The sequence below is a fragment of the Sardina pilchardus genome, chromosome 4 (assembly GCF_963854185.1).
Source record: "Sardina pilchardus chromosome 4, fSarPil1.1, whole genome shotgun sequence".
Lineage (NCBI taxonomy): Eukaryota > Metazoa > Chordata > Actinopteri > Clupeiformes > Clupeidae > Sardina > Sardina pilchardus.
The window spans coordinates 18,444,901-18,459,406 of record NC_084997.1 but is presented as its reverse complement, the minus strand read 5'-3'; the positions used below and the strand labels follow the sequence as shown (position 1 = coordinate 18,459,406).

At 48.0% G+C, this 14,506-nt stretch overlaps 1 protein-coding gene across 2 annotated transcripts in view; it reads right to left on the bottom strand.

Annotated features, from left to right (window-relative positions):
- Positions 1 to 228: 228 nt before the first annotated feature.
- Positions 229 to 14,506, bottom strand: part of gtdc1 (glycosyltransferase-like domain containing 1) — a 32,869-nt gene continuing 18,591 nt past the window's right edge. The window contains exons 5-11 of one of the 2 annotated variants that reach the window (XM_062534412.1): positions 13,252 to 13,365; positions 12,768 to 12,971; positions 6,329 to 6,438; positions 5,313 to 5,457; positions 2,571 to 2,641; positions 1,521 to 1,612; positions 229 to 1,231 (exon numbers count right to left, since the gene is read on the bottom strand). In XM_062534412.1, the coding sequence (XP_062390396.1) occupies positions 1,061 to 1,231; positions 1,521 to 1,612; positions 2,571 to 2,641; positions 5,313 to 5,457; positions 6,329 to 6,438; positions 12,768 to 12,971; positions 13,252 to 13,365 (907 nt within the window). In that variant the 3' untranslated portion in view covers positions 229 to 1,060. The remainder of the gene's footprint in view (positions 1,232 to 1,520; positions 1,613 to 2,570; positions 2,642 to 5,312; positions 5,458 to 6,328; positions 6,439 to 12,767; positions 12,972 to 13,251; positions 13,366 to 14,506) is intronic. The other variant, XM_062534414.1, reaches the window with a different exon arrangement.

Below are 14,506 nucleotides of genomic sequence, written 5' to 3'. Positions count from 1 at the left end.
GCTTTAATGAAAGTATACAGTCATTCAAAAAATATGAGGGAATGGCGCTTACAATCCTGCAATGAGTCAAGATCGCAATAGGGCCAGACGACCAGAGAAAATTCAATATATAGCTAAAGGAGGGAGGGTAACATACACAGCAATTCAAGGCCTTCTTAGAAGCCAAAGCTAATTTGATGACTTGTTGATCAAAGTGTCTATTTCAGTGAAGAGAGACAGAGCCATAAGGGGATTAAAATCAATTTATTTGTAAAAGTAACAGCCCTTTCAACCATGGCAATCGTTTGGATATACTTTTGTCCAAATGAGCGCTGAGTTTAAATAAATACATGTGCACACTTGTGAAACTTGTGCCTTTATGAGTTAATTGTAGAAAGTCCCGATCCCATGCACAGAGTAAACAAGAGGTCTGTATTTAGACTCAATGTTGGTCAGGAGGCATTCCTGTCCCCCTGTCAACCTTACTGAAGCCGTCCCCCGGGGACTATGCCACAACCTGGCAACCCAGGTGGAGAGCTAACCCACAGCTTATAAAGCCACAACTTGGCTGCCACTCTGTCGGAGTGGGAACGACAAAGAGAGAGCGCGCGAGAGAGAGAGAGAGAACGAGGGAGAGAGGGAGAAGAGGGGGAGAGAAAAAAAATCTGAATTCCTGCCTGAAGTGCTCCGGCACAAAGGATAAAAACGGATCTGAGCGGAAATATGAGGTGGCACCGCCTATGGGAAACATGAAAGCGGTTACAGGTTTTCTTTTTTTCCCCCAGCTTTTTCTCTCTTTCTCTTTCTCCGTCTCTCCTCTCTTTTTTTTTTACTGTCAAACCACACGCTCAAACCACACGTCTCCTGCATGTGAAGGCGGCAGGGTGGGGGCGGGGGCGTTTTGGCGGATGGCTGTCTTCTCGACCCTGGCGGTGGCGGTCAACGCATGCGGCGGGAGGAGACGAAGTGCAGCGACGCGACGCAACGCGTCCGCGCCCCCTCGGACAGCAGAGGGGGGGGGGAGGGGGGGGTCTCCAGGGGGCACGGAAGGGGGCATGGGTGCACTCCCTACCCGTCTCTCTCAGCTCACACCCGTGGGTTCCGGTGACGGCGAGCATCCCCCCACCGCTGGACTCCCCTCGGGCCCGGCCCGGTCCTGGGCCTGTGCGGTGACGACGCCGTGGCCCTCTGCAGACAGCGCACTCCTAAACCTCTCGCCGAGCGCCTCCCAGGAATACAGACCTGTGTCCACCTGCACATGATGAGCAGCATGGTGCACCAACAGGCAAGAAGGGAGGAGAAGAGAAGGCCATTAAAAGATGGGAGGATGAGAATGGGAGAAGGGAGGAGAGGAGACAGCCATTAAAAGATGGGAGGATGACAATGGGAAGAGGGGAGCAGCAGCAGTGCAATGTAGTTGAAAATAAACATGATTAAATATGATTGACATGAAGCAGATAAGCGGAGCAGACTTCGGCAGATCTTTATGGAGTGGTTCACGTTTGTCATAAAAAAAAAGGTGTTTCTCACAACTGCAGTACCTTTACAGCATGCCGGCGGACTACATCAGGCCTCTTGCAGAACCCCTGCAGCCTTTTGCAGAGCTGCTCAGGTGTGGAGTAGAGATACTCCGCTAAAGTGAGAAGAGAAGAAGGGGGAGGGGAGGGGGAACACAATACATATTTCATGAGACAAAAAACCTCAAAGTGCAGATAAGATACCAGTCTCTTCATTCATTAAAAATGCACAGCACTCCATGCTGAGCCCATGTTTTACATTATTGAACTGTGGTAGGATTTAGCTATTTATTAGTTATTTATTTAACTAAATGTCATGCCAGCCCAGTGGATTCTGGATCCCTTGTGAGGAATCACCCACTGTTCAGCTCCAAGAGACTATGAAACGGCATTATTATATTATGAATGAGAAAACGCTGGGGCCAAACTTTTATCTGGCCCTTCAAAACTTTGACACATCCACTGCACTTATCATCACCCTGTTGTTCTGGCATGCTAGCTTGCTTCATCCAACAGACCCCACCAAAACGAGAAATTAGAAGCGCTCGTAATTGACTTCAGCATCTCTGGCTAACTTCTGTGAAAACGTCCTGGCGAACCGACCCGCGCTGTGCACAGGGAAAGTCTCCGGCCAGAGTGACCGTTACGGGAAGTCTCATGCTTTGTTGACGCGGCCAAATTCGACCGAAAGATCAGCAGCAAAGCCTACGGAGCCCGCAAGAGTTAAGACCTTTTTCTTCCACCGAGCACTGGTGTTCACGGCAACAAGAATCAAGATTTTTATTTTGGATTTCGCTTATTGCACACTCACATTTTGCAATTAGATATAATGATATAATTCTGTAATTCTAGATGACCTATCACTGTAAGATCTCTGAAGACCTTGGACGGATTTATCCACTGTGTGCTGTGTTTCCAGTCTCAGGAAGAATGAAAACAGTATGTGAGTCCATGACCCGTGTGTGCTTTTGTAGAGATATTCTTAGCGTATCTAAGTGTATCTATGTTCCTAGTGTCCCAAGCAAATGTTTGCACAGAGCTCCCTCCATTGAACCTATAATCTACTTGTCTTACCAGGGAAAATTTCCGGATAAACGAGAGCCTTCGGACAGAGTGGATAGCATCCACAATGGACCGCCTCTAGCCTGAAATAAAACAAAGAGAGACAGACAAGAGGGAAAGGCAGAGTGAGCAAACAACTCATCTCATCAAATGACAACATGACAGGATCTATGGCGTAAACCTATCGCGCAGCCTGATCAGATTAAACGTGCCCGTGTAATGCACCTTAACCTTCTTACGCGGGGAAAAAAAAGCGGACGGGATACACGCCCGCCCGTGTTGCCGCGATCCTGTTTATCAAAGACTTATGTGCGGCGTATGAATCATGGCAGCACATTCAATTAATGCAGTTTCCGAAATCATTACATTTCACCCAATCACATTACAATAATGAATACGGAAAAGAGTGCACCGACCGAGAGCCACGGGCCTGATAACATCACAAGCTTTCAGGAGTATCGTAAATGCTTCCAACTCCAACGCATAATATAGTGGGGTGAGGAGACCACCCCCGTGACCAACTTCAATTTCCACTGATTCAACTTATTTGAACTCCAATTGCTTCTTCAGGAAAATGACTGGCTGTTTAAATATTTTGTGGAACGGACATTAAAGTTTAAGGGTGCCATCCGTCTTGCTACATCATTCCTCATGCTATTGCGATGCATTTTTAATCACCAAATTAACTCTTTTGGTCAGACCCATTTGAATGTTCCTGGGGAAGATTTTCAACAGAGAGGAAAGAATGTGGCCCAAGGTGAAGCGTATACCACTGCGGCTTTATGTTTCCACGGTTGCGGCCTCGCTGTTCCCCCTACATACTTCACAGTGCGTACTGTACGTACTGTACGCCTCGCACTCCAATTACAGACCGAGCGCATTTCTGTTTGTTCCTTTCGCCTCTGTACGGCTACTTGTGACCAGTGGCTCTACTCTTCACCTCGACTGGACTTTACGAGCTAATGCACCATGGATGCACTAACGCCAGCCAGCCCCCACCACACACACACACACACACACACACACATATACACACACACACACACACACACACACACACACACACACACACACAACACACACACAACACACACACAACACACACACACACACACACACACACACACACACACACACACACACACACACACACTTTCACCAAAGCCACCACCACCACCTCCTCCTTTCAGACAGGGGTATGGCACGACACAGGCAACTGCTTAAGGTCAGTTCCATGTCAGTGCGGTAATGTGCGAGCATGCAAATGCTTATCAGGCTTTTCATCTCAAACATAATTAGCCGATCATTTTGCTCGGCTGACTAACTGTTTTCCTGCGGGGCAGTGAGTGGGGCGTCTGCCGACAATTAATCAGATTAGGTTAATTTCCACAGTAACGAGGAGGGAGCACATTAGTGACACCTCAGTCCATGAGGCGCAGTGGACTGCTCTTTTGGTTTTTCCGTGCGGCATCACATTCGTTTTTTCCCCCTCCGCTTTCTTCCTCTTTAGGCTGGGGTCAGTGGTTTACTGTTTTCTAAAATTTTGTAGTAACCAGCCAGGGAGAAATCTATTATTCAAGCAGAGAAAGTGCTTCCAATTGTCTGGCTAAAGTAAAATAAGTTCTAGCGCACAAACCCTGCACGATTAGGCCGGAATGTTACATTCTTTTCTGGTTTGCATTCATTGAAAGCTGCTGAAGTCAACCAATCATGGTCGCAATCAAAGCGAACAAAAAAAAACTGATCTAAAAACCTCAATGTCAACGGCCTATCTTAATATATACAAGTCACAGACACAACTGCTGAACTACTGCTGTTTAGAGCCGTGTTAATATTTCTAGCAAACTTCCACAAAACCAAAGAAAAACAGCTAATATGTCATACAACACAGAAGAATGGGACTCAACAATAACAACTGCCACAAATTTATTGCATACAGGAGACACTCTGGCAGGCCCACGACACTCTATCACCATGGTAGCTATTCTTCCATATTTCCTGGTTCTCATTAAGCGACAAGAGATAGAAAAAGAAATGCTAACCATTCCCACAATTTACGAAGTGTGCTCCCGACGATGACTGTTTGGCCTGATAGTGGAAATGTGGTCCACATTGTGCAAAATCACGACCGAGGAGAACAGAGAGAAGAGCTCCTTCACCACAGCCTCAGTTGTTCAGATGGCTCTCCCACAGGGTGAGGCTCCCCCTGCATCACAGTGGACTTACCTCCGCAGGTGCCTTTAGCGTTAGCGCCCTGGCCTGCACCTTGTTTACGGTCAGGGCCAGGCATACACGCCGAAATGAAAGGAGCCGACCAATGATGAGATCGCTTCGGCCCTCAAGACATGGTGGTCCTCAGCTTCTGAGGCAATGCTTTGAAAGAGTCTCCCTACCTTGGCCCACGGGCAGAGTCGGCTGAATCAAACGGCTAGCCCAGGTGACTGAAGTTTGTGCAAGGGGTGGAGTGTGGGGGGTTGGGGGTGTTCAACATTTCAAGGGACGAGCCTTCAAAGATCCTGTCTTGGCCAGGCCACACATCTAACAGTCCCCTTGAGGGAACCTTACCTCCATGTCGGTAAAATCAAGCTCGCCAAAACACGCAGATGTTTTCACGGGACTTTGTGGAGAAGTGTTTCATTCACATCAAAATGCAAATAGGGACAAACATCAACATTTCATGAATAACCTAGACAGAGGTTTATGAGGCAGGTCTTCTTCTCAACAAATTGAAATGAAAGGACAGAGAGCACTTACATGGCCACTCCAAAAAACTCGTGCTTGGCTGTGGAGATGACGACATCGGCGCTGCACAGAACTGCGAGGTAGGCCTCTTTACTGGGCATGAAACCCCAGTGGAGAACGTGGTCCTCCAAATCTCTCCTGGCCTCCGCGAAGATATCTGTTGGACGGTTCAGTCGCATGAGGAAAAAAAAAAGCTTTCCGAAGAACAATGATTAAGTCCTCTAAAAGACTTGTATGCTTTCAGAGTCCTAGCTAAATACTGAGGTCATGCCTTGGGGACTGAGATGAAGTCTAATACACACAGCACGAGAGTCAATGTGACATTTTTATGTTTCTTGCGCAAGAGAGGAAGGGCATCTCAACTTTGTACTTGGAGAAATGAGAGGGGAAATAATCAATAAGGAGATTCTATTACAATATCAAAATGGATTAAAAGCATTTTAATGTGATTGCCTTCCGAGCATTCATAACTGTAATTTCTAAATATGAGGGAAATTTATGGTGGTTGTTGTTTTTTTTTAGCCTCAGCAGTTTATATATCTATAAAACTTTACATCCCAATATGGGAGAGTGTGCTTCCTTTGAATTTGCTATTGCCCTAGGCCCCTTTGACGGGTAGATTAATTAAATGAAGGGAACATAAATATTTGGATGAGTACTGAGGCCATTATAGCATCATCATCTGCTAATGGGAAGTGTATTTTCCCAGTTAAGAAATGTCTTTAGCACTGAACGAACGGGTAAAACATGTGACCTTTCACCCCACTGAATCTAATCACAAATGGGCCCTAAATACTTGCAAATCCAATCGGATACTGCTGGCTTTCCAAACGTTGCCTCTAAAATACGAATCGCGCTCGGAGCCAATTTGATCAAATGTGCACATAAATGAGACCTAGCACACAATTAATTTTGCAGAGAGAGATCTAAAAACCAAATGTAACTAGAGACAATATAACGAGCGTCTATCAATCCGTCAGGACCGAGAGGCGCGCGGTCGTCTGTCCGCGCTGACGCAGTGTTCGTACCGGGCGCGTCGGTGAAGGTCTCCCCCAGGACGGAGACTTGAAAGCGGAGTCCTCTCTCTTTGAGCTGCAGCAGGGTCCTGAAGAACAGCTCGGGGTCTTTATCGTGCTCCCTACAGCCATCCACACACAGAAAAGAAGTGCTCTCAGATGTTTTTCAAATGAAAGGTCTCCATTTTTAAATAAAACAGGTATTGTACAACAAATAAATAAATAAAATAACAGTGTGAGAGTGAGACACTTTCTTCCTCCACTGTCGTCCTGTCGAGATATTATTTGTCTTCCGACTGCCAGTCCATGACACACAGCTTTTTTTTTCACAGGGAATGGAAGACTTCTCCAGAAGACAGGCAGACGGTAGCACTCGGAGGCAAATGAGCCCATTGGAGAATATTCCCACTCTCAGGGTATTCCTAATAAGTACATCTGAGACCTGACTATTAACGCACAATATATGGGATCAATCAGTTCTCGAGAGTCCTACAGTACAGAATGATGAACACTAATGATACGAAGCCCATTTTTAATGATTTGTTTCTTTTCATTAAGTAACGCTATCAAGATTGTAATGACTGTTGTCTGCCCTCTAGACTCTAATTAATGGTTGTTAATAATAGTAACACAGGCCATATATACTGTGTGAATATGACAATAACCAGATCGGAGGCATCTGCATGGATTTGTAACGCACTGCGGTGAAGTCTAATGCGGCGTTGGACACTTTTGCAGTGCCACACTGCTTCTTTTGTTCATTTGAAGGAGATAAGTCAATCCACAACGAGGTCAGGAAAGCAGGTCGCATGCACTTCAGGTCCGCTACATGGCAGATCAGCACAATTATCCTTATGGAGTTACATTATTACACGCAGTAAGAACTCGACGTTCTCTCTCTAAGCCTCTTTCGCACAAAACCATTTGTGCTCCCGAGCCTTTTTTGTCAGTCGGAAATTCCGCGACAAAGATTGGGTTTTTCTCTCAGTCAGTCGACGAGGGGGTGGGAGGTTGGTGAAGGGTGCGGGGGGGGAAGGGTGTGTGTGTGTGTGTGTGTGTGTGTGAGAGAGAGAGAGAGAGAAAGAGAGAGAGAGAGAGAGTGTGGCTCTGTCTGCTGAAGGTCAAAAACAATTGTCAAACGGCGGAGCATTAAGCAAAGACGCTTCCCTGCTCCCCACCTCTGCGGAATCTCCTTAGGTGAGGCATTAGAGGGGAGGCTTATTTATACTCATTTCCTCCTCTTTTCTTCGCTCGTTTCTCCCCCGTGGCGCAAAGCCGATTCCCTCATTAATTTCTCGCTCTCTTTGATTCCGTCCCGCGGACGCCGCCGAGGCAGGCAGGCAGGCAGGCAGGCAGGCAGGCGGGTGCTGGAGCAACGCTACCTTGTGCGCGGAGCAGCCGCGGTAGTCAGGGGGTGGGGTGGGGTGGGGGGGGGGGGCCCGCAGGGGAGGGACGGGGGCGGCCGTGGGGATGCCTATTAACCAGCCTGACTGACTGTCTGCCTGCTAAATGACTGCGCTCCGTGATGTCCCCCCTAACCTCACTCACTCTCACACACACACACACACACACACACACCCCTCCCTATTCTTCCCCACCGCTGACACAAACAAAGAGGGTTAATTAACGTGTCAGTGGAGACGGTGGAGGTGTACAGAGAGAGAGAGAGAGAGAGAGAGAGGGAGCGAGAAAGAGAGAGAGAGAGAGAGGGAGAGACAGAGAGAGAGAGAAAGAGAGAGAGAGAGAGAGAGAGGTGCCTGTATTCACCGCTTCCTTCTCATGGGTGAAGGGGACATCCCGAAACACGCTAACGACTGTGGGTATTACATACAACTCACGCACACACACACGCACATACACACACACACACACACACACACACGCACACACACACACCGCCAGGCCCAGTGTTATATCTTGGAGCCGCGACCTCCATAGACTGACCTAATTTCTCTAATGAGTCCTGGTCACCCCTCAGCTCTGTCACATCACCTTCAGCAAAACCACTCGGACAAACACGCGCAGCATCATCATCACACAAAGGGCACTGGCACAGCCACCTATACATTACCTTCCCATCACGGAACACGGCGTGCTTTGCGATTTCTTACCCCATAATGATTTATCAGGCACCGCATGTTTTACCAAGAGACAGGAAAATTGCATTGATGCTGATTACAGGTTGGCTTTTAACAGTTTGCCACAAAATACTGCACCGAGTAGTCATGGCTTTGGAGAAAATCTATCTGGGGAAGTATTGTGTGTGTGTGTGTGTGTGTGTGTGTGTGTGTGGAGTTGAGTTGTCCTGTGACCTCAGTGAGCCCTGTCCTAGCAGCTAAATAAACCGAGAAGAAGAAGGAGAGAGAGAGAGAGATACAGCCGTCCTATGGGGAGACCCGAGACCACTCATTAGTAGGCATCCTTCACCAGCTAAAAGAATATGATCCTCTCATTTAGATGTGTATGATTAAATATTCCCCTTTAAGTTGCACCCGAGAGGTGCATTTTAAAATTCAAACTCTATTTACTCCAAACTGCCACGTAAAACGAAGCTAATCACCAGCTAGCGAAAGCGCTAATTAACAGGACACTTGAAAGCTGAGCGGAGAGGGCTCTGTCTGGGGATTGGCCCGGGCAGTCAGAAATAGCTGGGGAGGGGACGGATCTTTGCCAATCCATGACAAAACATATCAAAAGAGCCGGGATCAGATGGCTCTCGAGGTTGCGAGGAGTGAAATCAAATTGAATGAAAAATGCCACTGGAACAAATGCTGTTTGGTGGATTAAAAAGAATGCCAAAACAATCCAGACCGCTTCTCGCTGTGGCTGTGAAACGGTAACAGTGGACGGTACAAATCCAGTGTATTATTAAACACACTGACCAGCCAACTGCGTCCCCCATCCCAGAGTTTTACATCACTGACCACTATATCCTGTTAATCAGCTGTGGTCAAACATTTGAGCCCTATTTGAGCCCCTCTAAACATCTCTGCGCTGCTCTCATATGACAAAAGGTCAGTGATGGTAGCACTAGAAAAAAAAAGAGAGAGAGAGAGAGAGAGAGAGAGAGAGAGAGAGAAAGAGAGAGCAAAAGAGAAAGGGGGATAGAGAGACAGATAGAGGGAGGGAAGGGGAGAGAGAGAGAAAGAGAAAGAGAGAGAGAGAGAGAGGGAGAGAGAGAGAGGACTCAATCGCATCATGCCCTTGACTGCACACTCATCTCCCCCCGCCAGGCTCAGGCTCGGGCACAGGGTGCAGGGCAGAGGCACACAGGCACACAGGGCACACAGGGGGCTCCATCCAGGCCAGGCGGTGGGTAGGTGCCAGGGGGACAGTCCCTGCCCCAGGACTCTGGCCAACCGTGACACGTGTCAGGGTGCGGGAACGTCAGCAGGCACTCTTTCGTGCACATCGGCCACTCGGTGGTCATTACCGGCCAGAGCGGAGGGTGGCGGTGGTGGCGGTGGTGGCGGTGAGGGAGGGGGTGGCGGGTAGAGTAGGAGGAGGAGGAGGTAGAAGTCGGATATCTGATCAAACGGTGTCCTAGTTATCGGTGAAAGTGGACGCTCGGGTGGAGTCTCGAGAGGCCGTCCTGCGCTTCACTCAGTGCCGGTGACGTGCTCCTGTCCCGTGTATTTATGCATTAAACTAAAAGACCTTTTTAATCCCCCTCGAGGCCTCCTGCCCCTGCTGCCTGCCTGGGGTTATTTTTCCTTCATATCTTTTTATAAAGTCTTAGAACTGGCATAGGTCTCGCCCAGCCATGGGATTAAAATCCAGCTATTTTCCACCTGAAAACAGCTTCACCAGGGGCCCCGGGTGGCGTCTCTGAACAGGGCCACGCCGGCGGTCAGTGCCTGCAATAAGACAGTCCTGTAATCCAGGGGATGAAGGCCTATCCAGGCCACACACAGATTAACAATCTGCAACCAATGATGATGACAAAAAGGGGGGATGATGGAGAGAGGGAAAAAAACGAGGGAAGAATGAAATGGAGCACACACTGTCAGCGGGTGCAGCGGCTCCAATCGAGAAGATAATCCACCGTTTTTTTTTTTTTTTTCTCTCCTCCTCCTCCTCCGTCCTCCTGTTTTCTCCACTGTCCATCGCTCTTTCCCACTTTAAATCCTAATTTATCCCGGAATAAAGCCAGCGTTTATGAAGCCTGGTTTGTCGGGAGTAATAATCCATCTGTGTTTTGCTCAGTTTTGAGGAGATTACACAAACGGGCGCTTTTGTCACTGATACAGGAGTAGGTGAGCGACAGAGACACAACGCAAACAAACACGGCACAAATCCCTGTGTGCCAATTTAGAACTTGGTGGTCTCCACGCTCGCAAATCTGATTTATGGGACATTTTTGGGGGTTGACAGACGCGGCTTGTCTTGCCCAGAGATGAGCGCTGGAGTCACTGGGGAGAAATGTGGCCGCAGAGAGAGGGAGGGAGGGAGGGGGGTACGGGGTGGTGGGGGGGCGGAGGGGGGCTCATCCCACCCCGTACTCCTCCTTCAACCAATCTATGGCAGATGAGGAGAAGATACAATGCTCTTTGGTTTTTGTGCGGGTGCCAAGAACGCTCAAAAAATCTGGAGAGTGGAAGATATTTTAGCTTGGATGAAAACCACAGATGAGCCCTGAGGGTTGCAAATATTTTCTCATACACCCCCCTCCACCATCCACCGTCCTCCTCCTCCTCCTCCTCCTCCACCACCACCACCACCACCACTCCAACCTTCCCTCGCAAAACAGAACTCGGCGATGCTCCTACACCCAGCGGAGCGAGGCGACGTCTTCTGAGTGCTGGCAGAGAAACTGAGAGGGAGAGAGAGAGAAAGAGAGACAGAGAGAGAGAGAGGAGAGAAGGAGAGAAGGAGAGAAAGAGAGACAGAGAGAGAGAAAAGTGCTCTCAAAGAGTCAAGTTTTGATTACAGACCTGGCCCTGGTTTATGCCACTTCAGACGCTCCCTCTCCGTTTGAGTTATGACAACAAGGACTAGATGAGCATTAAGACAAAAACAAAACAAAACACAACACACAGGGATGGGGGAAAAAAAAAACAACAAAGTTATCTTGCTGCCTCGGAGGGAAATCTGCTTCAAAGAGCCCATTGCAGGCCCAAAATGGATCCAACAACACTTTAGTGTAGCTTTTCCTATGCATGTTGTTGTCCCAAAAAGAAGCACGCTACCCATTTTCCATGCCCATCCACCGCTGTCAAACAAAACCCCTTTACCCAAAACATACGTAACTTTTCCGTGGATGGGGAGGTTGGAGGTTTGGGGGGTTGTGGCGGTGATTGAGGGGCTGTTGCCCATAGGTTGGAGGTATTTTCAGGTCCTTCTCATTGGACGACGGGTTGACGACATAATCTTCAGATTAGAGCTCGCATGACTGTTTTGTTGAGGCTGATGCGATGCTGTGCCTGGGAGCGCAACAACACACACAACAAAAAAGCAAAAGCATCGCAAGGTAACAAAGGCTTTCGCGGGCCAGCGTCACATTTGTGTGTTTGAAAAGCGCTCGGACCCTTTTTGATATGCCGAAAAACAGCTTGCGCCATGCGCTCGGCGTAGCGAAGGCCTTTGATACGTGGAGAGGGGGAACCTGTGCCACCAGCAAGAAATCTGGTTCCAATGCTCCAGTTGCTTCGGAGAGGCTGAAGCAGGACGACGCGGCAGTAACCTTGAAATTCCGACGGGAATCAAACATCCCATGGCAAGCCCATGAAAGGCTCCGAGTCCCATGTTGTTCCCTTGGAGCTGATTCCTTTTAATCAAACAAATGCCTCCCCTGATCAGTGCTGACACTGGATGACTACAGAACTCAGTTGTTACTGAAGTGAGCTGGGGTTGTGTCATGCATGTATTTCCAATGCTTGTGGGCGTGCATTCATTATACGTGTGTGTGTTGTGTGTGTGAGTGTGTGTGTGTGTGTTAATGTGTGCTGTTCTTTGCAAGTGTTTGTGTATGTATGCATGCATGTGTCTATGCATTGTCCACGCATGTGGGCCTATGAGTCTGAGTGAGTTTTTTTTATGCGTGTGTGTGTATGTCTAGATGTGTTGTGTGTGTGTGTGTGTGTGTGTGTGTGTGTGTATCTGTCTAGATGTGTTTTATGAGTGATTGTGTGTGTGATTGTGTGTGTGTTAGTTGTTTTATAAGTGATTGTGTGTGTGTGTGTGTGTGTGTGTGTGTGTGTGTGTGTGTGTGTGTGTGTGTGCGTGTATATGTGTGTGTATGTGTGTGTGTGTGTGTGTGTGTGTGTGTGTGTGTGAGAGAGAGTGTGTGTCTATCTGTCTAGATGTGTTTTATAAGTGATTGTGTGTGTGTGTGTGTGTGTGTGTGTGTGTGTGTGTGTGTGTGTGTGTGTGTGTGTGTGTGTGTGTGCGTGCGTGTATATGTGTGTGTGTGTGTGTGTGTGTGTGTGTGCGCGCATGTGGCCCTACTTACCAGCGGTGTGGCCAGACGATGTGGAGGGGCGGCTGCGGCTGCGGTCCCGTGTGGCTGCCCTGAGGCGGGCAGGTGGGGGGCTGCAGCCGCTCAGGCCCCCTCTGATCCTCCATTGCGCTCTGGGGCTCCGGGGTCAGCTCGGCACCCCGCTGCTCACTGGGCACAGGCAGGTCCTCTTCAGAGGTAGAGGACGCCTCAGATGTGCTTCATGGCAATCACAGGACGTTAACAAAAGAGTTGGTTAAACAAATGCATGTGTGAACAAACTGAACAAACGTACTTCTTTTGTGCCAGTTTTGTCGTCAGTGCCTCTGACAAACACTGACTTGCTCTCAATGGAGCTCCTGGAATAAAGATAACATCTAAGGCACTACAAAAAAAAAAAAAAACTTCTACTTCATTAAGTAAAGAAATGCATTCATGTTCTGCGCGAGAGACTAATTAGGACACGCTCAATGATTTGATGCTACTGTAGAAAGCGTACCTTGATGTCGGCACACTCAAACGGCCGTGAGAAGATAAGTCCAGAGGAACTGCTGCTGCACAGCCTATGTGTGACCCTGTGGCTCGGCGCTGAAGCTTGTGTTCTGGGAGAAACCTGTCAAATGTAGCGGAGTGGAATTAGATTTCACTTGGGTCAGGAAGTGTATTCATGTAACAGTACACACACCATTAATGACATTAAAACCGGTGTGATTTCAGTGAGAATGCTGCTCGTTTTGTTTGGTCACGTAAGCGGTCAGGATAAGGTGAAAAGGGCGTGTGTGTGTGTGTGTGTGTGTGTGTGTATATGCTAGTGTCCATTACGAGGGCTTAGCGTGTTGTGCAACAACAACAAAAAAAAACGTTTGGGTGGAAAAAATAATCACATCAGAGAAAAGACGGCTGCGTTCGCCGGTCAGACGGAAAAGAAGCTCCACAACTCAGGTTTGTGCTTCCCCCCTTCCATGCAAGCCGAGATGCTCGGCCACTTCCCGCAGAGGCACTGTAAATATTCCAAGATTGATGCGAGATACATACTTCGGACCGCAGAGTGCATTTCAAATGAAAGTAACCAAAGTAAGGGAGAGAAAGAGGAAAAAAAAAAAAGAGTTGAACAAAAGTGATTTACTGCCAAAAGTAATCCATAAAATAGTGAAAGTAGTTTATTTTGTCCCTCTTTGAACAAAGTCCACAGGCTCGTCTCGGCAAACGCAAGGATTCCTAATTGCTGGTTGTGCGATGGACTCCATCCAATTAACTTTGGTCAAGAGCGAGATTCCTTCTCCCTTACCCAGTCTCTATTATTTTTCTCAGTGGAGCAGAACAGAGGGCAATGCCATAAACCGGGCTACACTGTACAAAAAGAAACCCAGTGACCACAGCTGCTAAGCTAGCAACAGCACATAAAACTATGTCACCGTAACATTGAAATGTGTATTTTTGGGGGGCAGAAAACTGTCATGTCAACATGCAGTTCACGGTCGTCTAAAGTTATCCTCTTTACAAATAAATATGACAAATCATTTCCCCTTTCTGCGTGTGTGAAAGGGTGTGTGAACGTGTCTGTCTCTGTATGAGTGTGAGTGTCTGTGTTTGTGTGTTCGTCTGAATATGTGTGTGAGTGTCTCTGTGTGTATGTGTGTGTGCATGTGTGTGTGTGTGTGTGTGTGTAAGAGAGAGAGAGAGATAGAGTGTGTGTAAAAGTGTCTGTCTGTATATGCGTGTGAGTGTCTGAGTGTGTGGCTGTGTATGTGTAA